The sequence below is a fragment of the Equus asinus genome, chromosome X (genome assembly GCF_041296235.1).
Source record: "Equus asinus isolate D_3611 breed Donkey chromosome X, EquAss-T2T_v2, whole genome shotgun sequence".
In the NCBI taxonomy this organism is placed as follows: Eukaryota; Metazoa; Chordata; class Mammalia; order Perissodactyla; family Equidae; genus Equus; species Equus asinus.
Genome location: NC_091820.1, coordinates 124,617,676 through 124,645,184, shown reverse-complemented (window position 1 = coordinate 124,645,184; position 27,509 = coordinate 124,617,676). Strand labels below are relative to the sequence as shown.

General features: G+C 40.2%; 1 protein-coding gene across 1 annotated transcript in view; it reads right to left on the bottom strand.

Moving 5' to 3' along the window:
• The window catches only part of ADGRG4 (adhesion G protein-coupled receptor G4), a 91,500-nt gene that overhangs the window by 48,638 nt on the left and 15,353 nt on the right, over window positions 1-27,509 (bottom strand). The window contains 8 exon segments of the mRNA XM_070501792.1: window positions 4,162-4,280; window positions 6,065-6,197; window positions 7,671-7,834; window positions 9,368-9,447; window positions 11,279-11,327; window positions 12,902-12,966; window positions 18,893-18,987; window positions 19,989-25,988. Of these exon segments, the coding sequence (XP_070357893.1) occupies window positions 4,162-4,280; window positions 6,065-6,197; window positions 7,671-7,834; window positions 9,368-9,447; window positions 11,279-11,327; window positions 12,902-12,966; window positions 18,893-18,987; window positions 19,989-25,988 (6,705 nt within the window).

Below are 27,509 nucleotides of genomic sequence, written 5' to 3'. Positions count from 1 at the left end.
AGCTCTTGCCCCATTGGACAGATATTTTGCCCAGAGGAGGGTAGGAGAAAGCCTCAAAGACTGGCAATACTCTGCTCCTTCCAAGGGAACAGACTTTAATTGGATCAGACTGTGGAGCAATTTATACCCCAGGTTTTGCCAAAAACAACAGAGCAATCAACTAGCAATTAGGAGGCTAACAGCTGGGTGTAATACCAATAGAGGCAGACCAGTCAGAAGCTCAGTGGGAAGATCAGAGAAAGGGATAGTCAGAGAGAACCCAACTAGAACTGCAGTCATCCCTGGTGGTCAGAGAAATTGTGTTCAGGCCCAAGGCTGTATCTTCTAAGGAGCAACATCAGAGGATGTACACTGCAGGGGAAATAAACTTCACTAAACTAGTCCAGCCAATGGAATTTTTTACAGAAATATAAAAAGCAGTTCTAAAATTCATATGGAACCACAAAAAAACCAAATAGGCAAATCAACCTAGAGAAAGTAGAACAAAGGCATCATACTCCTTGAAATCAAACTATACTACAAAGCTACAATAATCCAAACAGTATGGTACTGGTACAAAAACAGACATATAGACCAATGAAACAGAATAGAGAGCCCAGAAATAAACCCACACATATACCATTAACTGATCTGCAACAAGCATGCCAAGAATACACAATGGAGAAAGGATAGTTTCTTTAACAAATGGTGTTGGGGAAACTGGAACTGGATATCCACATGCAAAAGAATGAAATTGTACCCGTATATGACACTATATACAAAAAGCAACTCAATATAGATTTAAGACTTAAATGGAAGACCTGAAACTCTAAAGCTCCTAGAAGAAAACATAAAGGAAAACCTTCATGACATTCATCTTAGCAATGATTTCATGGATATGACACCAAAAGCACAGGCAAAAAAACCAAAAATAAACAAGTGGGACTACATCTAATAAAAAACTTCTGCACAGCAAAGGAAACAATCAACAGAGTGAAAAGACAACCTATGGAATGGGAGAAAATATTTGCAAACCACATCTGATAAGAGGTTAATTGCCAAAATAAACAAAGAACTCTTAAAACTCAATAGCAAAAAACCCCAAATAACCTGATTAAAAATGGGCTCAGGACTTGAACAGACATTTCTCAGAAGAAGATATATAAAAAGTCAATAGATATATGAAAAGGTGCTCAACATTAGTAATCATCAAGGAAATGCGAATCAAAACCACAATGAGATATCACTTCATAACTGACAGGATAGCTATTATCAGAAGTCAAGAGATAACAAGTGTTGGCAAGGATGTGGAGAAAAGGAAACACTCGTACACTGTTGGTGGGAATGCAAATTGGTAAAGCCATTATGGAGGTTCCTCAAAAATTAAAAACAGAACTACCATATGATCCAGCAATCCCCTTGTGTGTATATATCCAAAGGAAATACAATCACTATCTCAAAGAGGTCTCCATTCCCATGTTCATTGCAGCATTATTCACAATAGTCAAGATATGGAAACAACCTAAGTGTTCGTTGACAGATGAATGGATAAAGAAAATGTGATTGATGGATAGATAGACAGGTAGGTACGTAGATAGATAGATAGATAGATAGATAGATAGATAGATAGATAATGAAATATTATTCAGCCTTTAAAAAGAAGGGAATCTTGCTATTTGCAACAACACGGATGTACTTTGAGGGCATTATGCTAAGTGAAACAAGCCAGACACAGAAAGACAAATACTGCATGACCTTACTTACATGTGGAGTCTAAAATAGTCAAACTTACAGAAGCCCAGAGTAGAATGGTGGTTGCCAAGGGCTGGGGGAAGGGGAAATGAGGGGATACTAATCAATAAGCATAAAGTTTCAGTTAAGCAAGATGAATAGTTGTAGAGATCTGCTGTATGACTTTGTATCTACAGTCAATAGTAATGTCTTATAAACTTAAAAATTTGTCAAGAGGTTGGTCTCATGTTAAGTGTTCTTACTACAAAAAAATTAAATTAAAAGAAGAAAGAAAGAAAGTAGATTAAAGGTTTCCAGGGGTGAGGGGGAGGGGGGAATGGAGAGTGACTGCTAATGTGTATGGGGTTTCTTTTTGAAGCGATTTAAATGTTCTGGAATTAGTAGTGATGGATGCACAATCTAGCAAATATACTAGAAACCGTGGAATTGTATACATTAAATGGGTGAATTTTAAGATATGTGAATATCTCCATTAAAAAATGTTTTACACAGGGGCTGGCCCCGTGGCCGAGTGGTTAAGTTCGCGCGCTCCGCTGCAGGCGGCCCTGTGTTTCGTTGGTTCGAATCCTGGGCGCGGACATGGCACTGCTCATCAAACCACGCTGAGGCAGCGTCCCACATGCCACAACTAGAAGGACCCACAACGAAGAATATACAACTATGTACCGGGGGGCTTTGGGGAGAAAAAGGAAAAAATAAAATCTTTAAAAAAAAAAATGTTTTACACAATCCTAACAAAACGAGTAAAATGTCTTGGAATAAATTTAACCAAGGAAGTGAAAGACCTATACAATGAAAACTACAAGACTTTCCCGAAAGAAATTGATGACGACATAAAGAGAGGGAAAGACAGTCCTTGCACACAGATTGGAAGAATAAGCATAGTTAAAATGTCCATACTACCTAAAGCAATCCACAGATTCGGGGCAATCCCAATCAGAACCCCAATGACATTCTTCACGAAAATAGAACAAAGAAGCCTTAAATTCATATGGGGCAACAAAAGACCCTGAATTGCTAAAGAAATCCTGATAAAAAAGAGCAAAGCTGAAGGCATCACAATCCCTGACTTCAAAATGTACTACAAAGCTACAGTAATCAAAACAGCATGGTACTGATACAAAAACAGGTGCACAGATCAATGGAACAGAATTGAAAGCCCAGATATAAAACCACACAACTACGGACAGCTAATCTTCAACAAAGAAGTCAAGAACATACAATGGAGAAAGGAAAGTCTCTTCAACAAATGGTATTGGGAAAACTGGACAGCCACATGTAAAGGAATGAAAATAGCCTATTCTCTTATGCCATTCACAAAAATAAACTCAAAATGGATCAAAGACTTAAAGGTAAGACCTGAAACCATAAGACTTCTAGAAGAAAATATAGGCAGTACACTCTTTGACATCAGACTTAAAAGGATCTTTTCAGACACCATGTCTTCTCGGACAAGGGAAACGATAGAACAAACAAGTGGGACATCATCAGACTAAAGAGCTTCTACAAGGCAAGGGAAAACAGGATTGAAACAAAAAGACAGGACACCAACTGGGAGAAAATATTTGCAAATCATATATCCTAAAAAAGGGTTAATCTCCATAATATACAAAGAACTCACACAACTCAACAACAAAAAAATCAAACAACCTGATCAAAAAATGGGCAGGGGATATGAACAGACATTACTCCAAAGAAGATATACGGATGGCCAATAGGCACATGAAAAGATGCTCATCATCGCTGATCATCAAGGAAATGCAAATCAAAACTACACTAAGATGTCACCTTACACCCGTTAGAATGGTTATAACAACCAAGACAAACAATAACTAATGTTGGAGAGGTTGTGGAGAAAAAGGAACCCTCATACACTGCTGATGGGAATGCAAACTGGTGCAGCCACTACGGAAACAGAGTATGGAGATTTCTCAAAAAATTGAAAATAGAAATACCATATGACCCAGCCAGTGGCATACTCCACTTTGTGTCTGAAAAGGGAGGGGGAATATATTTGTATGAACAGAATATGTGTATATTTCCTTATAAATGCATAAACCATCTCTGCGGATAGTAACTGAATGGCTGGGTTCAGCAATGGGAAGAAGGTGTTTCACTGTATATCCTGTTTTGTTTTTTTTAATATTGGACTATGTGAAGTATTATCTACTAAACCTTTTAAAAATGGAAAATAATTAGCCAAAACTTATAAAATAAAAAACTTTATAAAACAAATTAAAAACATTGATAGTCTTAACTTATCGTGTCCCACCCCCACCTCCACCAATATTAACCACCTAGTTTCTGAAATTGGATTGTTGTAAGTTAGATTTCCCTACATGAGGTTTGACTGTGCTCTCTGGTGTCAGGTCAAAGAGACAAACTGACTGAGGTTCCATTATTTCTCAAATGTGCACAGAACAGTCTTACCGTCACTTATAGTAATATTAGCAAGATCCACAATATTATTAGGAAGTCCTTGAAGCAACTTGCATTGTTTAAGCTTTGGTTTTTCCCACTGAGATTTGCCAGTGTCGATACTGACTGAGCTGAAAAAGAGAGGAGAGAGGAACCAAAAGCTTTCTCATTGGAGGATGAGGCCAGAATAGTCATAAAGCAAACGGTGAAGGAACCCGGCGTATGTTTGGCTTGCCTCCCCTTCGCCCACTGCCAGCCTCCTGGCTGAGATAGCAAAGGCAGGAGCCCAGTGTTTGTTAAGTGAAGAAAACTTTGCTGTTGGGGAGCAAGCGAATCTGGGGTTGCCACGCAGGAGGTGTAAACAGGCAAGAGAGCCCGAGATGGGGCACAGCAATGTCCAGGGGACCAAGAGTTGAGGCAGAGATCTTGCCCCTCTGGACACGACTCTTTACCCTCACTTTCCCTTCTTAACCCCATTTTAAGAGGAAATTCCTCTTAGAATGTGGTCTCTCTCTCAACATATTAGTTTACTCAAGGCAATTAGTATAGAAAGCTCATTGGCTCCACCTTCCCCTATGCCTCATCCAATTCAACCCAGCTCATTTCAAGTCCGCTAACACATTTATTGAGCATCCACTATGTTCTCAGACTGGTATTAGGTAGTGCAAACACAGCAGGATCTCAGCTCTCGAGGAGCTTGTCACTTGGTGGTTTGAGATTGTAAATGTAAACTACGTTTGCTAGGGAAGATAGGAGATGAAAAGCTGTAGAAACAAAACTGAATCTATCAAACCTCCAAGCAAGGAGAACTTTTATTTGCAACTTTTGAGCTGAGCTGGGAGCTGAAAGGACAGAGATGGAGAAGGGTATACCCCATACCCCCAAACCAGAGCAAATAGCGCAAGCAGAGAAAGAGATGCAAGGAAACACCCAATTAGTCCCTTTTTGGCTGGAACACACAATAAAGAAGCGAGCCTGTTGGTCTTGAGTACTGTATTTAGGGGTTTGGACTTAATTCTTGAGGTCATGCGGAACCAGAGCAAGAGAGTGATGGCAACAATACTTTAGGAAAATCATGCTGGCAGCAGTACAGGGTATAGCTGGGTGGTAGCGGACAGTTAGAAGGCAAGGAGACTGCTCTGACAGTAGGCAAGAGACAGTAAGAGGCTGCCCCAGGGTAGCAGCAGTGGGATTGGAAGGGAGAGCCTGGATGTGAGCCGTGATTGTGACTGTAAAAGCTGCGTGATTTGCTGACTGATTAGATGCAGGCAGGAAAAGGTAGGATACAATCCAAGATGTCGCCTTCCAAAAGAGAGCTTTTAAGCCTCTGTCAAAACCTGCTGGCCCTCTGGTCTGCCCACTTAAGTTAATGGCATAAACCATTAACAGCAGAGAGTAAGAAAAAGGGGCTGATGGTTTTAAAAGGGAAAATGATAAAGTCAACAATAGAAGAGTAATTTAGTAAATTATTATGGCCCATCAACGAGGTAGCTTCTGAGGCGGTTTTTCAAAATGGTCATTAAGAAGATGAATGTAAAACATGGAAAATGTTTGATAAACCACTGAGTGAAAGGCTAAATGACACTAATGATATAAGGATGGCGATTACCACTACGTAAAACATAAAGGCACTCAGTGAAAGGCCAGATGAAACAATACATCAACCTAAAAACAGCTGTGTTCAGGCGGTGGGATCATGGGTGACTTTTTTCTCTTTGTCCTCTTGAAATTCTTTTCTAGAATGTTGTTGTGTTGCATGTGCATGCTTAAGTAGGTCCAAAAGGTGAGAGAAAGAAAGACAGACAGTCGAGGCGGAGGGAGGGAGCAGGCTCAGAGAAGTGACATAGAAATATGCCCCTAATTAAGTAGATCTTTGTGTATCTGAACTAGCAATTAGAGCTTGGCCGGTACATACCAGATTCGAATAGCGTTTCCATCCTCATTTTTTATGCATCTAGTTTGGGCTGTCTCCGTAGGATTGGTTAAGAGCCACTCATATGTCCCTTTGTATTTAGAGGCTGTTTTATCGGCTTCGCACTTTCCTGGCTCTACAGAGAAAATGAACGCACGTTTTAAGGGCAAAAGGCACTTAAAAATACCATGAACATCCATTACAACCCATCATTATTACCCTGCGCATAAACATCAGCAAATAAAAGAGGAAATTTTTTCGACCAGGCCATTTAAACCAGGCTTCACTGAAAATAGCATTAAATGGAGTCTTTTTTAAAAAATAAGCCTCTCAGTACAATCTCACATTTAGTCCTTTTCATTAAAACCACCCGTGGACAGAACAGTTTTTTTGTTTTTAAAAGTGATACACATGCATTGAAAAGAATTCAACCCACACAAAGGGGTATAGAGTAAAAATCAAAAGTTCTCACCTGCCAATTGCCCTCCTTCCGAGGTACCCACTGTTAATAGTTCGAGGTGCAATGACAGGAGAGTAAAGGCTCGCTTCTCTTTCTGGATGGCTCCTCCCTTCTTAATGGACTCCGGAGGAGATTTGACTTTAGCAAACTTAATGTGTCTGCCGTCACCAACATAGACCTGGAAACTCTGTTCTGGCGTTGGTGCTGAGGGCAAGATTTTGCTGCCAAATGTTGTCACGGTAAGGGAGATGTGACCTGGGCCAAGTTTGTGTGGTAAGTTCCCAGATTTTACTGACCACTCACGGCATTTGTGACCCTGATTTCAGGAATCTTTCCCTCGGGTGTTGAAGGGCCCAAAGAAGTGGCCCAGCCAGCCCTGCCCAGCCAGCCCACTCCCCTCTCTGAGTGAGGATGAGAGGGGCCTTCTGGGCACTCTCAGGATACATTCTCGAGCGTCACTCGCACGGCGGGCTCTGCCTGTGGCTTCAACACTTCTCTGCCTTCCATCTCACTCTCATCCTTTAACAATCACAGCCTGCCCTCTGCTACTTAATTATTTTGTTGCCAAGGATTGTGGGTTCTAACGCCTATTCGTGTTATCTGGGTTAGCTCGATGTTTTTACTTCACTCTATTGGGGAAAGGGAAGAAAGTTGGCAGCAATGAGAAGGAGGCAGAGCGGCCTGGTAACCTTTCTCTTTTACCTTTAAAGGCTTGCTAATCTAAAAAGAAAATGCCCATGAGAGAAATTCTGGACTGTTCCCAGATCACTTTCCAAGATGAATAGCTAGCTAAATCAATCAATAAATTAGCAAGTATCTATTGGGCAGCTATTATGTGTAATGAGGAAGCTCTCCAGGGCTCTGGATATTTACACAAGAAAGACAGTCCTCCCATGCCATTCATGGACTGGCCACGCTGATATCCAGAGCTGATTAACAGTCTCTGGTAACCCCTCTGGCACTCTGTTTTTTGGTAAGCTCTTTAAAGGTAGAAAGGTTGTTAGGGCAAGTGGGCACCGAGGATATGAAAAGGACCATGAAGACAACGTCTCTCCCCTCTGAAGTCAGGATCTCTTACTAGGTATGCATTATGAGCTTTATAACAAGGGGAGTGAATTCATATGGAAATACCCCCCTCCCCGAAATTACCTAGTTTCTTCACTACAACGTGTTCAGACTTTACTAATAACGTCAATTGATCTTGTGTGAAGTTTCCATGCGTGAAGTTGCCATGTATTCTACTTTTGATCCTTCTAATCAATTCGACAGGTGCTAAAGAAGAATTGGCCTTTATGATGACCTGACAAACACAGCTAAAAAAGCAGAGCAAAAAAGAAAGATGTTGCAGTTATGTCAACAGAGCGCAATTTGGCCCGTGGTACTAAAATTCTGTACAGATGAATTAATTGGTAGTCCATAAATGTTAAACACTTTACAGCTATGAAGTGGCAAATCTTAAGAAATGATGGAAGACAGCATATTGAAACCTTCTGATAAATTTTCTCCCATCCAAAACAAACAACTCAAAATCCATTTTCAAAAGAACGGTCGGCAACATTTGCCTTATGTTGAAATTGACTAGCCATGCAATTTCTCTAGGAGTTTGTGATAATTAATAGAGAGGATAGAATATTCAGGATTTATTACTACAGAGAGAATATTTTATCCTTCTAGTCTCCAATTTATCCATCGTTACTGCAATAAGGCAAATAGGCACATGCTCAATTAGTCTATAAAGATGTATTCTGCAGAAGGTCTATTTCTATAATAGAATAATAATGATGACAATGATAATGATAGTAGCTAACATTTGTAGAGCTCTTTCTTCATGTGTTTGACTCATGTTATGCTCACAACAACCTTATGAGGTGGTGCCGTTATTATTCCCATTCTACAGATGAGAGAACTGAGCCTTAGCCAAGGTGACAAAGACCTAGTATTTCATTTCTGAATATTCTATCCTCCAAAAGATATGTTTCAAAAGAATAAGGCTGTCCTTGACCTCACCCTCTGTAGCGCAATCCTCAAACACTCTAAATTCCTCTACTATTCCATTTCAGAGCACATTTCGGATTCACAAACTTACTTATACCTTTTCTCTATTTACATTTGTAGACACATCTTCGTGAAGAACACATTTGTTCTGTTTCCTACTGCTGTTGAAAGTTAGACGTGCTTGTGTTGACTCAAAATTTCTCTCTATGTCTGATCTCAGCCGTGCCTCCCTCTCCACTGAGCCATATTTGGTGAAATACCTGCTCATCCTACCCATTCCATTTAGAGGCTCTCTCTTCTCAGCTCTCATCTTTCCAGTCTGAAGAGGACGCCTCATTTTTAAACCTCTCCTCTTGCTACAACAGACTCTCTACTTTTAGTACCCTGAACATTTCAATGACCTTTCCATGAGCCTTCTTTGGCTATATGTCCTTCTTGAGTTGAGTCAAGCAGACCAACGACAGCCAGTGTTCCAGGAGGAGCTGGATCACGGGTCTGAACAGGACTGAGGCTGCTTTCTGTGTTGTTTTTCAATTTGCTTGGTCAGTATTTTCTGGACTTTTTTGATGACAACAACAAACGTTTTATTCCCTCATCCCCAAATTATGACCACTTTGGACTCTATTTTCTCTTCACTACAAAGAGGCAGCTGGCAGGCTGTTAGGCTGTGCTGTGACCAACTGAAACAACTTATTTCATGAAGGTAAGAGCCCAATTACAGCATCTGTAAAACAACCACTGGATACTTTGATCTCCATCTGACAACTCTGACCAACAGGCTGCACATACAGAATTAAATGGAAGGAAAATCAGAACTAAATGTACCAGCTATGAATAAACTCAGCTCCTACCTGTATGGTACATGGGAAATTGTAGCCATTCCTTGCCCTTCTCTCTGTTCCAAATAATGCAAAAGAAAAGTACATAGTCACTGAAATCTTTAAACAAACGTCAAAATTGAGTACAGGGCTTATTGTCGACAACAGCAATCATAATTGTACTTTACACTTATGAAACCCATTGCCATTTGCAAATCACCTTCAAAAACATCAATGCATTTAGTCCTCACATCAACCCTGTAGGATGGGCAATGCACGGATCGTCACCCCATTTTCTTGATGAGGAAGCTAAGTCTCAGAGAAGTTAAGTGATCTGCCCAATGTCGCACAGAGCTAGGAGCAGAATCTAAACCTTCTGGATCTGGATCCTGACATGGTGATGACAATAGTAAACACTAACAAGCATTTACTACTCTCTGTGTCTTGTGCTAAGTACTTTACATAAATTATTCCATTCCATCTTTCCAACAGCCTTGTGAGGAATGATAATATTGTTATCCTCATTTCACAGATGAGGAAACTGAGGACAGAGAGGTTCATTAAGATGCCCAAGGACTCACAGTCAGGAAGTGGAAGAGCAGGGACTCCAATCCAGGCAGCCTGACTCTGGGGACCATGTGATCACCAAAAGGCTTTTACATGTATTATTTGAGAGCAATTTTACTTATGTCATGTTATCTATAATGTATTCAATAAAAAAATTCTAACTCAGCTATTTACAGAAAGTATTTTATAGAATTTTTTTTTTCGGGAAGATTAGACCTGAACTAACATCCACAGCCAATCCTCCTCTTTTTGCTGAGGAAGATTGGCCTTGAGCTAACATCCGTGCCCATCTTCCTCTACTTTATATGTGGGACTCCTGCCACAGCATGGTTTGATGAGGAGTGCGTAGGTCCACACCCAGGATTATGAACCAGCATACACTGGGTGGCCGAAGTGGAGTGTGTGAACTTAACCGCTAAGCTACTGGGCTGGCCCCCAGAAAGTATTTTAAATAATTTCCAATTTTAAATAATTTTTAAAATAATTTAAAACTTAAAAAATTAATTAATCTTTTAAAATTTCCAATTTTAAATAATTGGAAATTCAAAAATTTCCAAATTTTAGGGGCCGGCCCCACAGCCGAGTGGTTAAGTTCGCACGCTCTGCTGCGGTGGCCCAGGGTTTCGCCAGTTTGGATCCTGGATGCAGACATGGCACCGCTCATCAGGCCATGCTGAGGTGGCATCCCACATGCCACAACTAGAAGGACCCACAACTGAAAAAAATACACAACTATGTACCGGGGGGCTTTGGGAGAAAAAGGAAAAATAAAATCTTTAAAAAAAAATTTCCAAATTTTAGATAATTTGGAATACACCATAGGCTTGATTGCATTTTGTATAGTCAAAACATTTGTCTCATATTTAAATACCTTAAAAGGTGTGTGTATACTATCCTTTCAGAGTCTAACATTGCAAAATTTCAAGGCCCTGGAATAAGTACTGAGAATTGGGGCAAGATGATGGGAGATCGTTTTGCCACACTCTGACTTCAAATCTATACAAATAGAGGGTGAATTTATTATGTGAATGCCAGTCTTCCAAAAAATTGTGTTACTCTTGGAAGAATCAGGCTTTTTTGCAAGATGTCTACAATCAAGAAATTCCATTTAGTATTTACAATCCCCAAGTCATTCCAACACTCCCATAGCCCACAAAATTTGCCTCAAAAAACTGCCACCTAGATAGTTCAGAAAAGCAAAGGACAGTTTTCTTCATGGGTTCTTGTGCAGATCCCAAAAAAGGTGATGTAATTTGACCCTCAGTTCTCACAACTGAGCCTTGCCTGATAAGACAGACTTGGGCGGAGGAGCTATTTACTTACATCTGATCAGGTATAGGATGGCTACAAGTAGATTCGTTTCGAGAAATTACTTACAGAAGTTTGGTCCACAATTATTTCTTCTCCCACTTGCTCAGAAGTGTCTCTGTATCAAAAGCATCAAAAAATTTTAGAAAAATGAAATATAGTACCAAATGCACAAGGGCACAAATTCAGGAGAAAGACAACTCTGAGGCAGAACAGTAGACTCTCCCAGCTGGAAATTCCAATAATACTAGGGATTCAAGAATACACTTCCAAAGAACTTGGTCATTATTTGGTAGGCCTTTGCCTCAGCAATCCCACTTCCAGGAATCTATCTCATAATAGTACCAGCAAGGGTACATAAAAATAGATGTACAAGAGATAAAGATATGTAAGAAATAAAAACTATACATCTCTGGTTAAAAAAAAAAAAAATATATATATATATATATATATACGTACAAGGGTGGAAATAACTGAACTGTCCAGCACCAGGTAATTGGCTAACTACACCATGGCACACCCACACAAAAGAATCCTATGCAGTAATTTAAAAGAATAACCTAAGTCTGTATATACCGGTCTGAAAGAAATGTACATGATGTATTCTAAAGCGAGAGAAGAAAGTCGTAAAACAGCATGTAGAGTAGGATTCCATTCTCTTAGGAAATGCATGGCAACAAGTCTAGAGGAATATGTGAAATAAGCTATTAACCAGAGCTCTTGGAGGGGTGGGGAAGAGTGGGTTTCTGGATATTTTCACTATCCATGTTATCCATATTTCTGTAAAGCTTTAAGATTTTACACTGGCCACATGTTACTTTTGTAATGGGGTAAAATAATAGACGCAATTTTTTAAAAGAATGTTGTACACTTCAGACATCCCCAATTTTCTTTGAATAAGCTACCACGGATTTACTTCCATTACTTTCTATGAACATTCTTGAACCTATTTATATTTGAACATGCAATAGAAACCGAAATCCCAGTGTATGGAAAATAGGCAGTCACATTTAATGTTTTAAAAATTAGCTTCCCATGGTTTACCAGAGCCATGCCTATTTTTCAAAGGGACTCTTCTGGATGTTTCTTTAACTGGGAACTAATAATATATGCAGGGAAAGAGTAAAGGAAATATTTCTCAGATGACCAATTGCCTTTGTCTTGGTCTCCTTGATACTACTCAGTGCCTGCTGATTTCACTGCAGCCACCTCTCCACATTTGTGCCCCAGGCGTGGCTTGGACTCGTCAGCATTCCTCAGTTTAAACATTTCAAGTTCCCTTTGGGGTTTCTAATTCCTGAAAACGCATTATCCAAAAATAAAAGGCCTTACAAATCTTCATGTATTAGCCATCCTTAGGCTGTCATCCCTTTAAGGCATGATTTTTTTCCGGAGTCACAGAATCATAGCGTTTTAAAGTCGAAAGGGGCGTTAGAGGTAACTGAGTCCAATTCCACTGTTTCCCCTATTTACTTTCTTCTGTTTTGTTCTCCCATTGGCTTTATACCCCACAGTAATGATAGAAGTTTCTTCCTCATTCCAAAGAGAACCTACACTCAGAAAGGAAGCCATAACTCAAAAAGCACCAGTCCCTAAACCTCAGACAAAAGCAAAGAAATCCCCTTTGGATAGGAACAGACCCGGAATGCCCTCAAACTGCACTTCAACCCACAGTAGTTGACACTCACATACCTGCTTTTAATTTGAATAGCCAGATTAGCAAGAGCAAATTCACTGTCCTGAAAGATAGAATTCAACTGTAAAAGACAAAACATACCAGTTTTAGTATTCCTGCTCCTCTAGCCTAACCCAGCAAAGTTACCTGAGACGATGAGATCATTAAACTGCATTCATTATTTCAATTGATTCAACATTTCCGTATGCTCCACTCAGTTTTTCAATTTACATTTTACCTACTGTCATGGAGTGAATTGTGTCCCCCACCAAATTCATCTTGGGAAGCCTTAACTCCCAATGTGCCTGTATTTGGAGGTGGGGCCTTTAAAGTTGCCATTAAAGTTAAATGAGGTCATAAGGGTGGGGCCCTGTTCTGATAGGACTGGTGTCCTTATGAGAAAAGGAAGAGACACCAGAGCTCTCTCTCTACCCACACAGAAATAAACCCCATGTGAGGACACAGTGAGAAGACAGCCATCTGCAAGCCAGGAAGAGAGGCCTCACCAGAAACCAACCCTGCTTGCACCTTGACCTTGGACCTCCAGTCTCCAGAACTAGGAGAAAATAAGTGTCTGCTGTTTAAGAGACTCTGCACTCTGTATTTTGCTATGGCAGCCCTAGTGGACAAATACACCCACCCATTTTCAAGAACTTATAATCATGTCATACACACTTGAAAATAAATGCCGATGGGGGCTGGCCCTGTGGCCGAGTGGTTAAGTTCACGCGCTCTGCTGCAGGCGGCCCAGTGTTTCACTGGTTTGAATCCTGGGCGTGGACATGGCACTGCTCATCAAGCCACGCTGAGGCAGTGTCCCACATGCCACAACTAGAAGGACCCACAATGAAGAATATACAACTATGTACCGGAGGGCTTTGGGGAGAAAAAGGAAAAAAATAAAAAATTTTTAAAAAAAAACAAAAGAAAAAAGAAAATAAATGCCGATGAAGAGAGAGGGGAAACAGACAGGACCACATAGCGATAGCTATTAAAATGTGAAACGTTCATGTCCTTTGATCCAGCAATTCCAGTTCTAGGAATTTATCCTATAGAAACACTCAAATGCCCCCAAAATTTATTATATGGGTATTATTGTCAATATTTGTTTCTAAATAGGGAAAAAAGTAGAAACAACCCAGATGTCTACCAATGGATGCCTGGATTTAAAAAAAAGTACTATAATGGGATCCAGCAAAAGTCCTAAGAGGTCCAAAAAAGTCCAAAAAAGGTCCTAAGAGGGCAATTTATAGCAATACAGGCCCCAGTTAACAAACAAGAAAAAGCTCAAATAAACAATCTTAAATTACACCTAACAGAATTAGAAAAAGAAGAACAAACAAAGCCCAAACTCAGCAGAAAGAGAGAAATAATAAAAATTAGAGCAGAAATAAATGAAATTGAAAGAAAAAGACTGTAGAAACGATCAATGAAACTAGGAGAAGTTTCTTTGAGAAGATAAACAAAATTGACAAACCCTTAGCCAGACTCACTAAGAAAAAAAGAGAGAAGCCTCAAATAAATAAAATTAGAAATGAAAGAGGAGAAATTACAATGGATACCACTGAAATACAAAAGATTATAAGAGAATATTATGGAAAACTATATGCCAACAAACTTGACAATCTAGAAGAAATGGATAAATTCTTAGACTCTTACAACCTCCCAAGACTGAATCAAGAAGTAGAGAATCTGAATAGACCAATCACAAGTAAAGAGACTGAAACAGTTGTCAAAACCCTACCCAAAAATAAAATTCCAGGACCAGATGGCTTCTCAGGAGAATTCTACCAAACATTCAAAGAATACTTATTACCCATTCTTCTCAAACTATTCCAAAAAATTAAGGAAGATGGAAATATTCCTAACACATTCTACAAAGTCAACATCACCCTGATACCAAAGCCAGATAAGGACAACACGAAGAAGGAAAGTGACAGGCAAATATCACTGATGAACATAGATGCAAAAATCCTGAACAAAATATTGGCAAACCGAATACAATACATCAAAAAGATCATACACCGTGATCAAGTGTGATTTATACCAGGGACACAGGGATGGTTCAACATCTGCATATCCATCAATGTGATACACCTCATTAACAAAATGAGGAACAAAAACCACATGATAATCTCCATACATGCAGAGAAAGCATTTGACAAGATCCAACATCCACTCATGATAAAAACTCTCAGTAAAAAGGGTATAGAAGGAAAGTACCTCAACATGATAAAGGCCATATATGACAAACCCACAGCCAACATCATACTCAATGGGAAAAAACTGAAAGCCGTCCTTCTGAGAACAGGAAGAAGACAAGCATGCACACTCTCACCTCTCTTATTCAACAAGAGGTTTTGGCCAGAGCAATTAGGCAAGAAAAAGAAATAAAAGGAATCTAAATAGGCACTGAGGAAGTGAAACTCTCGCTGTTTGCAGATGACATGATTTTATGTATAGAAAACTCTAGGGGCTGGCCCCGTGACTGAGTGGTTAAGCTCGCACGCTCCGCTGCAGGTGGCCCAGTGTTTCATTGGTTCGAATCCTGGGCGCAGACATGGCACTGCTCATCAAACCACGCTGAGGCAGCGTCCCACATGCCAGAACTAGAAGGACCCCCAATGAAGAATATGCAACTATGTACTGTGGGGCTTTGGGGAGAAAAAGGAAAAAAATAAAATCTTTAAAAAAAAAGAAAACTCTAAAGAATCCATTGGAAAATCATTAGAAATAATCAATAACTATAGCAAAGTTGCAGGGTACAAAGTCAACTTACAAAAATCAGCATTCCCATACTCAAATAAAAAACCAACAGAACAAGAATTCAAGAATACAATTCCATTTATAATCGCAACAAAAAGAATAAAATATCTAGGAATAAATTTAACCAAGGAGGTGAAAGACCTATACAAAGAAAACTATAAAACATTACTGAAAAAAATCAATAATGACATAAAGAAATGGAAAGATATTCCATGCACATGGATTGGCAGAATAAACAGAGTTAAAATGTCCATAGTACCTAAAGCAATCTACAGATTCAATCCCAATCAGAATCCCAATGACATTCTTCACAGAAATAGGACGAAGAATCTTAAAATTCATCTAGGGCAACAAAAGATCCTGAATAACCACAGCAATACTGAAAAACAATAACAAAGCTGATGGCATCGCAATAACTGGCTTCAAAATATATCACAAAGCCATAGTAATCAAAACAGCATGGTACTGGTACAAGAACAGACACACAGATCAATGAAACAGAATTGAAAGCCCAGAAATAAAACCACACATCTATGGACAGCTAATCTTCCACAAAGGAGCCAAGAACATACACTGGAGAAAGGAAAGACTGTTCAATAAATGGTGCTGGGAAAACTGGACAGCCACATGCAAAAGAATGAAAGTAGATCGTTATCTTTCCCCATGCACAAAAATAGACTCAAAATGGACCAAAGACTTGAAGTTAAGACCTGAAACCACAAAACTTCTGGAAGAGAATATAGGCAGTACACTCTTTGACATCAGACTTAAAAGGATCTTTTCGAATACCATGTCTACTCAGACAAGGGAAACAAAAGAAAAAATAAACAAGTGGGACTTCATCAGACTAAAAGCCTTCCGCAAGGGAAAGGAAATCAGGATCAAAACGAAAAAAACAACCTACTAACTGGGAGAAAATATTCGCAAATCATATATCCAATAAGGGGTTAATCTCCATAATATATAAAGAGCTCACACAAATGAACTATAAAAAAACAAACAACTCAATCAAAAAGTGGACAGAAGATATGAACAGACATTTTTCCAAAGAAGATATACAGATGGCCAATCGGCACATGAAAAGATGCTCAACATCACTAATTATCAGGGAAATGCAAATCAAAACTATACTTAGATACCATCTTAGACCCGTTAGGATGGCTATAATCACCAAGACAAAAAACAAGTGTTGGAGAGGGTGTGGAGAAAAGGGAACCCTCATACACTGCTGATGGGAATGCAAACTGGTGCAGCCACCGTGGAAAATAGTATGGAGATTTCTCAAAAAATTAAAAGTAGAAATACCATATGACCCAGCCATCCCACTACTGGGTATTTATCCAAGGAACTTGAAATCGACAATACAAAGAGACTTATGCACCCCTATGCTCACTGCAGCATTATTCACAATAGCCAAGGTGTGGAAGCAACCCAAGTGCCCATCCACGGATGATTGGATAGAGAAGATGTGGTGTATATATATACAATGGAATACTACTCAGCCAGAAAAAAAGACAAAATGGTCCCATTCACAATAACATGGATGAACCTTGAGGGCATCATGTTAAGTGAAATAAGCCAGACAGAGAAAGAGAAACGCTATATGATTTCACTCAATCATCTGGTAGAATCCTGTGCACCCTGTTAAAGTGTGTGAAGTACATCTATATTCACTGGCATGAGTGCGCTCAAAGATACATGATTAAGCAGAAAAAAAGCAAGTTTCAGAAGAGCAAAACTAGCATGCTTCCAATTATCTTTGTAAAAGAACATACACGCATCAGTGTTATTACATACATAGAAAAAAATCTGAAAGAAAATACCTCAATATGTTAAAAGAGGAGTTAATACAAAGAGCAGAATTAGAAAGGATATTTACTTTCTGGGTTTCAGAACTCAGTGTCAGAATTTTTTACGGTGTGTATTACTCTTATTATCAGAAAAACAGAAGGATGAATAAAACATGTATTATGTAAGAGAGAGAAAAAATTAAAATGCAGAAAACAAAAATATTTAAATACAGAGGCATAGACTTTGCTATCACTGCTCTCCTACTTTCTCCAAATAGGAAAATTAGGCAAAGATCTAGAGTTTGTGTCAGTGGAGCAGATGTACAGTGCTAAACAAATTAAAATAACAGCATCCCATAAAAGCTTTTAGCACTGGCACTCTGAAAGAGAGACTGCATACATCCTCATGGTGTTGCTTACAGAATGGATAGATTTGCAGCAAAAAAATCAAAACTAGACAAAGGGTTAATCTCCATAATATACAAAGAACTCACACAACTCAACAATAAAAAATCAAACAACCCAATTACAAAACGGGCAGGGGACATGAACAGACATTTCTCCAAAGAAGATATACGGATGGCCAATAGACACATGAAAAGATGCTCATCATCACTAATCATCAGGGAAATGCAAATCAAAACTACACTAAGATATCACCTTACACCTGTTAGAATGGCAAAAATATCCAAAACCAAGAGTGACAAATGTTGGAGAGGCTGTGGAGAAAAGGGAACCCTCATACACTGTTGGTGGGAATGCAAACTGGTGCAGCCACTATGGAAAACAGTATGGAGACTCCTTAAAAAGTTAAGAATAGAAATACCTTATGACCCAGCCATCCCACTACTGGGTATCTATCCTAAGAACCTGAATTCAACAATTCCAAAAGTTCCATGCACCCCTATGTTCATCGCAGCATTGTTCACAATAGCCAAGTCATGGAACCAACCTAAGTGCCCAGCAACTGATGATTGGATAAAGAAGATGTGGTATATATATACAATGGAATACTACTCAGCCATAAAAAAGGACAAAGTCGTCCCATTCACAACAACATGGATAGACCTTGAGAGTATTATGTTGAGTGAAATAAGCCAGACAGAGAAAGACGAACTCTGTATGACTCCACTCATAGGTGGTAGTTAACATATGGACAAAGAGAACTGATCAGTGGTTGCCAGGGGAAAGGGGGGTTGGGGGAGGGCACTAGGGGTGAAGTGGTGTACCTACAACATGACTAATAATGATGTACAACTGTAATTTCACAAGGATGTTAACTTTCATAACCTTAATAAAAATAAAATCAAAACTAATTAGCTGTGAAATGTATTATGGGTAGAAAAACGTAGAGCCTGGTTTTGATCTACTCAGTCTTTGTCCTATACATATATATGTCAAATATATATTCACATATTTTAAGTGGCATAAATATTCAAAAGATTATTTTACCCAATTTTCTGCAAATTCATTCACAACACTGTTAGCAGCGAGCCTTGGCTCTTCATCAAAGACAGAGAAGCTCATTTCAATGTTGTAGAAAGTAACTGTAATTAAAAATAAAGAGATTAATTTTATTCATTTAGTTCAAGAAATTTAACTTCTGTAAATTCAGTTAAAACAGCTCTTCATTTTAAAGAAACCAAACAATGAAGTCTCGTTCTTAAACTCTGCTCAGTTTAACTCCAAGGTCAAGAACCAGCACTTTCAGCTCCTCATCCAAAAGCAAACAGGAGGTACCATTGCATTTTTGCTTTAGTTATTTGGGCAGTTCCCTAATTTCTACACAGTTGATGGACATTCTGCAAATCCCCCAAATCTTCAATTTTCATTGGCCAAAGGATTTCCAGTCCATTTAATGGCCAAACTGAACATTATCTCAGAAGATCACTTGTACTGAGAAAATATTTATTTCTCCTCGTGGTTTTCTTTCTGCTTCTGGTTTTTCTCTCTTTATTTCCCTCCTTCTCTTGTCTGTCCTATCAAATTTCAATTTTGGAATGTTAAAAGTTGAAGGAACATCCAAAATTTGAACGATACAGAAGCCAAATACTTCCTGGCCACAGATAAGCATTCCAAGCCCGCTGGAGGTAGAGACTGGAAAAGGCTGAGACCTGAATAAGAAGAATTTAAAAAATCAGGCTGGAATATCTTCTGATGTTTTCTGGTACGTAATCAACATGTCAGACCTAAGGCCATATAATCCTCCTACTGGGAAAGGGGGGAGAGTTCCTGACCCACGTTCACGTTGGCAGCGTCAGAGTCAGAGTATCAGGAACCAAATGGGTATAAAGCAGGCTTAGAAATGTCATACTGACTGAAAAAATACATTTGCATTGTATTTCAATAAAGCGAAGATAAGCAAGACGGCTAGAGAATTCTGTGTTTGGACAAGATACTCATAGTATCCACTGTCTAAAGGAGATAAGATACACGTGTACCCTTCTTCATCCTTTTCTGCCTTTAGAGAACAGGCCACCTTGGAGAACACATGGCCCATTGTGCGTACATTCTATTAGTGATACACTGCACACATTGTGGAACATACCTATGGGTACAGTGGCAATAAGCGAAGTTGATGTTTCCATAAATAGAAAGGAAGATGTGGAGTCCAGCCAACTTGTCCCAAAAGAGGAAGAAAGTAGTGAAGACACAGTTGCTGTAAAAGGATGTGTTACTCCAGTGGGTATGAGTGGAAATGAGGCTCCAGTAGCAGTAGATGAATTGATGGTTATATTTGGTAGGGAGTCCACTGTGGGCTTAGGAAGAATTAAAGTAGGGGATGCTGATGCCGCTGGGATTCTGGTCTGTGCAGATGTTATTGTAGGGCTAGACAGAAGCATGGAGCCAATAGATAGGGTGTGGTGAGTTGTAGGAGGTGACCTACTCATTCTGCTAAAGGATGGAGGTTGAGACACACTCCTGAAGTTGGCAGGCATAGTGGTTCTATAAGATGCCTCAGGGGATTTGGAAATGTACACACTGTCATCTGTGATTTTTACAGATACGGGGAGAGAAGTTGGCAAGCCAGTAGTGACACTGCCCACTGTAGGTGTTGGAGTGGTTTTGGTGAGTATGGTGCTTACAGTAGCAAAGGGTAGTGTTGTAAAGTTAGTGAATGGATGTGTTGGGGTTATGTCAGAAGTCAGAAATGTGGATTTTGACCCCTGTACTGTAGAGGAAGTTATAAAGTGAGGAGTATTGGATACAGTTGCCAGAAGGGAACCTAAAGGGGGACTAGATAAGATCCAGTTCAGCATGGGTGAAGTAGTAGCCTTTGAAATTATAGATCCTGCAGCAGCACCAGAAGAATTCAATGGAAATGTGGTTCCAGGAGTTACAGATGTGGTTGTCTTCTCAAATGTGTGCTTAATGTCAGCCAAAGTGGTAGGAATAGATCTTGAAGATATTGATAACGAAGGACTCTCAGACATCCCCAAGGTAGGAAGAATTCCTGATGTGGAAATTGATGATGTTGCCATAACATCTCCAGATACAAGACCGGTCTGAGAGGCTGTGAATGTTGATAAAGACCCAGGACCAAGGTATGGCGTCTCTGTTTCCATCATGTTGGGTGTAGGTACATGAGTAGTGGTAGAAATTGGAAATTGGGAATCTTCAGCTGTGGGTGTGTTCCAGGAAGTCATAAGTGGAGACTGGGTGTTACTAGTTGTGGTTCTTGTTTCCAGAACTGGAAATTCAACCATTTGGGATGTAAGAGGAAGAGAAGTCTTTAGAGTAGAGACCTTGGCTTCACTACTATGAGCTGAAAAAAGAAATGATGTCAAATAGAGTGGAGTTGCACTGGATGGAGTCCCTGGAGGGTATGAGACAGGGGTATTCACAGATGTGGCACCTTTTGCTGGTTCATTTGTTGAAGTATTTTCTGACAAAGAAGTCATCTTTTCTGTATTCAAAGAAAGGTAATTGGTACCTTTTACAATTTTTGTGGGTCCAGGAGTGCTCTTAAAACTAGTCAAAGATGGGGAAACCTGAATATTCAAAGAAGTATGGAGATTATCTGAAGGAGTGGATAAAAACACACTTTCAGGGGCAGCAGTTCTGGAATAAGTATTTGTGAGAGCTGTTACTCTACCACTGCTTACAGGAGACAGGGAGCCGTTAGTGATCCCGGATAGTATGCCCAGAGTTGTAGCCTCATCTCCTTGTGATGATTGTTGGGGTGTTGTTAGCAATGGTGAAAATGTGGTCTTTGGAATGGAAAAAACAGCTTCAGTGTTCTTAGAACTGGGAAGAGAGGAGGAAGTGGTGCCTACAAATGGAGTCACTATCCCAGCCATAATAGTGGTTGGAACGGTTTTCACAGACGGAAAAGTTGGCTCTGTTGGAGAGGAAAGGGATGCAGGTGTGATCCTGGAGGACACCTCTGTCATTTCTGAAGTAGTGAAAGCAGAGGAAACCATTGTGCTTTTTGAAGCAGACCCAGCATATGTCACAGGTGTGGCATCCAATGTAGATGGCTGTATGGTCATAATAGTCTTGGGGGTAATTGAAGACAATAAACTAGAGAATGATCCAACTTTTATGGAAGGGTCAGAAGAAACCGCTGAGAGTGAGAAGGCAGAGTCATTAACTGACAGTGAAGATATCTCGGACACAGGCTCGGAAGTGGCTCTAGAAGATTTAGTCATTAGTATCGTGGGAGTGTCAGAAACTCTTTTGGAGGTCAAGGCAGTTATACTAACAGGCAGTGAGGACATTCGGTAGATAGGAATAGATGTTTCTGTAGAGGTTTTCCTAAGAAGTGCCGTAGGTACATTTGGAGCAGAAAGCGCTGTCGTGACCTCGTCAGTAGAGGTAACTGTAAAATTGGCACTAGATAGTCCAGTTGTGGAAAGAGACGGGGACTCAGGAGGGGTCTGTGTGCTTTCAGAAATGGTAGAGCCAATTGAAGTCACCTCAGGTTGAGTCCTAGGTGAAAGCAAGTGTGAAAGAGTTGTGTTGATGTTAATAGGATTTGATATTCTGGTTGTCCTGGAAGTTATGATATCTACAAATGAAGTATCCTGGTGGTATGAGAAAGGGTGGGTCACGGAGGTGGACCTTACTATCATTTTCTCAGTCCTGGGAGTGTATACCGAAAGGGCACTCATGCCTTCCTCTCCAGGAGACAAAAATGTGGTAGTTGGCAGAGCTTGTGAAAGGAGATCTGTTTTCCCAAGACTGGTAGACATGTCTGAAATGTGTATGTCTATTGTGGTACCTGAGGTCAAGATGCATGTAGCCTGCATACTCCCAGAAGTGGGAGATGAAGCCAAAATCCTGTCAGGTGGAGTCGCAAGTGGAATCTCTGAAGGTGAATGTGTTTGGTGACTGGGAATTTTTGTGGTCTCAGTAAATCCTATATCTGTCATTTTGGAGGATGGAGTACTCTGGGAGTCTGAAATCAAAGGATTCTTTGATGGGGACATTTCTGTCACCTCCATAGTTCTAGGGGTGTTTCCCAGGGAGGTGGTCATCTGCTCTTTGTCAGGAGATAAGGTAGAAATGTCAGTCACTAATAGGGTGGGGACCTGTGTGTTTACAAGACGTGTGGAAGATTGAGCAACGTGACCATCTGCTGAAGTAGTAAGCTTATTGGCAGAGGCGTGTGAGGGCATGGTCTCATCAACAACAGAAGTTTCTGTGGGGCCAGTAGCCAAACTAATGTCTCCACTACCACTGAAAGTATACGGAAAGCCGAGAGCGTGGGCAGAAGTCTTCTTCACTTGAGATATGGGTCGGGTTGCTACTGGTGTAGACATAGTTGAGATCACATGAGTGGAGGATGCAACAGGAATGTTGTCAGGGAGAGATTTGGAGCAGGTAAGAGTGGGTGTGGATGGGGTTACTGTGTCAGCTGAGGTGGAGAGAAGGGTGGTCTCAGCCTTAGTTGCCACAGGAGTGAAAGGTTTCAGCGAGGGGACTGGAGTTTCTGTCAGAGAGGGAACTGCCATGGATGTCCTCCTGACAGAGACTACTGTGGCCTCTGAAGTGGTATGAATCGAGTCTCTGTGGGTAAGCACGGTATCGCTGGTTGTGGAAGCAGTCTGATCCAACGGTGGCACAGATGCTGCAGTCACTGTAGCTGATGACATAGTTGAGACATCTGAAAACATAGACGTGGAGGAAGCCCCCACCAGTGTAGAAGGTTCAGGCATGGTAACCTTAGTCTCCTCAGGCACCACCATAGAGGTGACAGCAGAGACATTAACTGGTAGTGAGAAGATATGGGTAATAGGCAACGTGGTTGCTGGGGAACGGGTAGCTGTAGGCTGTGGAGGCAAGGTACCAGCCGACAAGGACATAACTGTCCTGTCTGTAGGGATAGTGGCAAAACTGGTCCCCAATATCCTTGTGGTGGAAGAACCCGAGGGTTCAGGGAATGTCTGTGTGCTCCCAGAAGTGGGAGATGGAGCTGGATTCCCCTCAGATGGAGTCTCTGAATTCCAATTTGCTGTGTATGTGTGAGCGGAATTAAAAGTTTCTGTAGTTCCGTTACGTGAACTCTTAGGTGTGGTTTTCACCAATTTTGTAGAAAGCCAACTTCCTCTCACCTCAGTAGCTGCAGCTTTATTATCCAGTGGGGTAGTCAACTTTCCTATATCGGGAAAAGGGGAAACAGTGATAGAGGCTATCATCATTTGTGCAGAAGGATCTGTTGCTTCCAGCATTGTTGCAAATGGAAAAACCTCAGTTATTGCTGAGGTTCCCTTAAGATAATGGGAAGTTGTTTCTTTCCTTGTCACAGTAGCGTCAAATCTTTGTGTTGTTGCAGACTCTGGTACAGGGGCTGTTGTCACTCCAAATGCAATTGTACCATTTGTCTCTGTTTGTATGGTCTCAGAAGCACTCTCCTCAGTAGAAAAATTTGGTTCAGTGTCAGCAAGGGTAGATAGTGTATCTACTGGTGGAGCAACCATCTCCCTTGGTGCTGAAAGAAGTTCATTTCCAGCTACTGTGGACATAGTGGGGATTTTTAGTAGTAAGGTGGTAAGTTTAAACTCAGGCAGTTTGGTTACAAATGTGGTTCCAGAAACTGTGGAGAAATTAGCAAACCACGGAGATGTCAATTTGGATAGAGCCATTGTGTATCTGTCTATAGTAGCATCAGCAGTAATGATAGCATCAGTGGTAGTGGCATCCTCACTCTCTGCGGATGCTTCTGGTGGGATGATAATATTAGCAGTTGTGAATGAATTTTCTGTATTAGAAGTACTCCCATGGAATACTGATGTCAACAGGGTCTCATCTGGCCTGGAAGTCCAAGTGGTCTCATTGGTGGAGCACAGATGGGCACCTTCATCGGTTATTGATGTGGGACCAGACTCAGATACCTTGGAAGTGGAAGTTGATCTAGTGGAAATCAAAGGAAGCATGTTTCCACCACCTGTGGATGTATTCTGAGTAAGTACTGGCCCAGTGATTGTAGGGGAAAGCATAGTTTCAGTCACTGTAGGTGCAAGTGTGATTCCAGGAGTCAAGGCTGTATGTGTAGTCTCAGCATCGATAAGTGTCTGTACACTCTGAGCTCTGCTGAATGGAGAGGATGTCCTGAAAGAAAGGGCCATAGAAGAGGCCTCTTTTGTCATGAAGGTAGATATTGTATCCTTCACTCTGGGTGAAGGGACATCCTGGAAATTTGTAGACTTCAATTCTATTTCAGCTGTTCTTAGCACAGGCGTCGTCTCAATAGGCTCAGTTGGGAGCGTCATTGAATGAGCTGTAAATGCTATTTCCATATCAGTTGTTGCCAATGTAGATGCCGTCTGATTTCTAGGAAATACAGACTCCACTGGAGCAGCTGTGGAGATGAGAACAGACTCAGTTGGGAATGCTGATGTAGTCCCAATGTGAGTAGTTGTAGCTGAAGTCTGTTCCATCGTGGCCCAAGGTACAGTTCCAGCAGCTGCAGATACAAGAAATTCCTGGCTACCTGTGGAGATAGGGAGATCCCCAATATCTGTGGATTTGAGTTTGGGCCAAGATGATGTAGGCATAGATGTCGACTCGATAGATGAGAATAAAGATATTGTCTTCATAATGGCCGACTGAGATTCAGTCGCTAAAGTTTTGGATACAGTTGAATTCTTGGTAAATCCAGATGTGTATAGGAAATGAGTAGCTGTAGTTCGATGAAAAGCCTCAGGAACGATGGCTTCAGCCATTTTTGACGTCCTTGTGCTCTCTGAAGATGGGGATTTAGTTATTTCCATGGAATTGGTAGTAGTGCCTCTGGAGGTACTCTTGGTCGGCAGAGCAATGGCTGCTGAAGTAGACAAAGCATCTGCTGCCAATGTAGCTGTCTCTGCTATGGATGTCTTTAAAAAATTTGGCGCAGTCATTGTTTCTAGAAGCGGAGGTGTTGTATTGGAATATGATAGGGTTGTATGATCAGTTGCAAATACAGGCATGCTTTGGGTCATCGCTGAAGAAGAATATACAGTCTTTTGCGGTTTGAGTCCAGTAACTTGGGGTGGAGTTGTCAAATCTATTTGTTGTGAAAGAGTTGTACTTGTTTCTTCAATTGTCGTATTTTCAGAAACAACTGAAAAATTAGAAAGCACGTGTTATTTTGAATTCAGCTTTAGAAATCAGAGACAGTTCTTTAAGAAAGAGTTCTCTAATTTTTTCTCATATTTTTAATAAGAGGTAAGTATCTGATACAATCAAATCACTTGATTACTTGGTTTTTCTTAAGATGATTTTTGACTTTCTAAAAATCTCTATATGGTTCTCATAACACCCTGTTTAAGTAACAAGGAGGAGAACATCCTTTCCATAGTGTCTCCATAAAAAAATATAGGCACTCCTAAAAGAGGGGTGCATGCTAGAGTAGTGCACTGATTAAGAGGATTAGCTTTGGGAAATGGACCAATTTCTTGAAAGACACAAGTTATCAAAACCCACTTAAGAAGAAATAGATAATTTGAATAGTCCCGCATCTATTAAAGAAGTTGGATTTTGTAGTTAAAAACCTTCCAACAAAAGAAGACCAGCTTTGGATTCAAATAGATGTGGTTTTAAATCCTAGCTCCTTCAGTTACTCATTATGTAACCTTGGACTAGTTACTTAACCGCTCTGTGCCTCAATCTCCACCTCTGTAATGTGAGATAATAACACCTACCTTTTAAAATTGTTTTGAGAATTGAGTTAATGCATGTCAAACACTTAGCGTAGCACCTGGCACACAGTAAGTGCTCAGAAAATAATAAACTGTTGTTAATAAAGCCTTGCTGGGTGGGGGGAGGGCACAAAGGGTGGGGGGGTGCACCTATAACACAACTGACAAACAATAACGTACAACGGAAATTTCACAAGGTTCTAAACTATCATAATCTCAATAAAAAGTTAAAACAATGAAATAAATAAAGGCTTGCTATTTTAGACTTGGTCAAATTTTTATGACTCATCTAAATAGTATAGATTGAAAATGTTTTGATCTGGAACCCCAAGATTAAAATTTCTTGATCATGCACCACTGATGTATTTGTATTTGTTTATCAATAATGTATACATATAAAAATTTGTATTATGTACATTATAAATATGCACAAAAATAGAAATGTCAAGAGTATGATAAAAATAAATTTAAAAAGAAGTCTTAAAACCTTTTCTTCCTGCACTCTAACGCATTGTCTGTGTACCCTCTAGAATCACGCACTCCACTTTGAAGACCACTAGAGCCTAGCTTACGTCTCGGTTCAAGTCAGTTAAATTCAACAAGCATTGTGAACGCCATTCTAGGTTCTGTGAGAAATGTACAGCTGTCCCTTGGTATCTGCAGGAGGATTGGTTCCAGGATGCCCCCCCCCCACCAAAACCCACAGATGCTCAAGCCCCTTATATAAAATGGCAGAGTATTTGCATATAACGTGCTCACATCCTTCCGTACACTTTAAATTATCCCTAAATTACTTATAATACCTAATACAATGTAAATAGTTGTTACATTGTATCGTTTATGGAATAATGACAAGGAAAAAAGTCTGCACACGTTCAGTACAAATGCAACTATCATAGGTCTTTCGATCTGTGGTTGGTTGAATCCACAGCCGTGGACCCCGT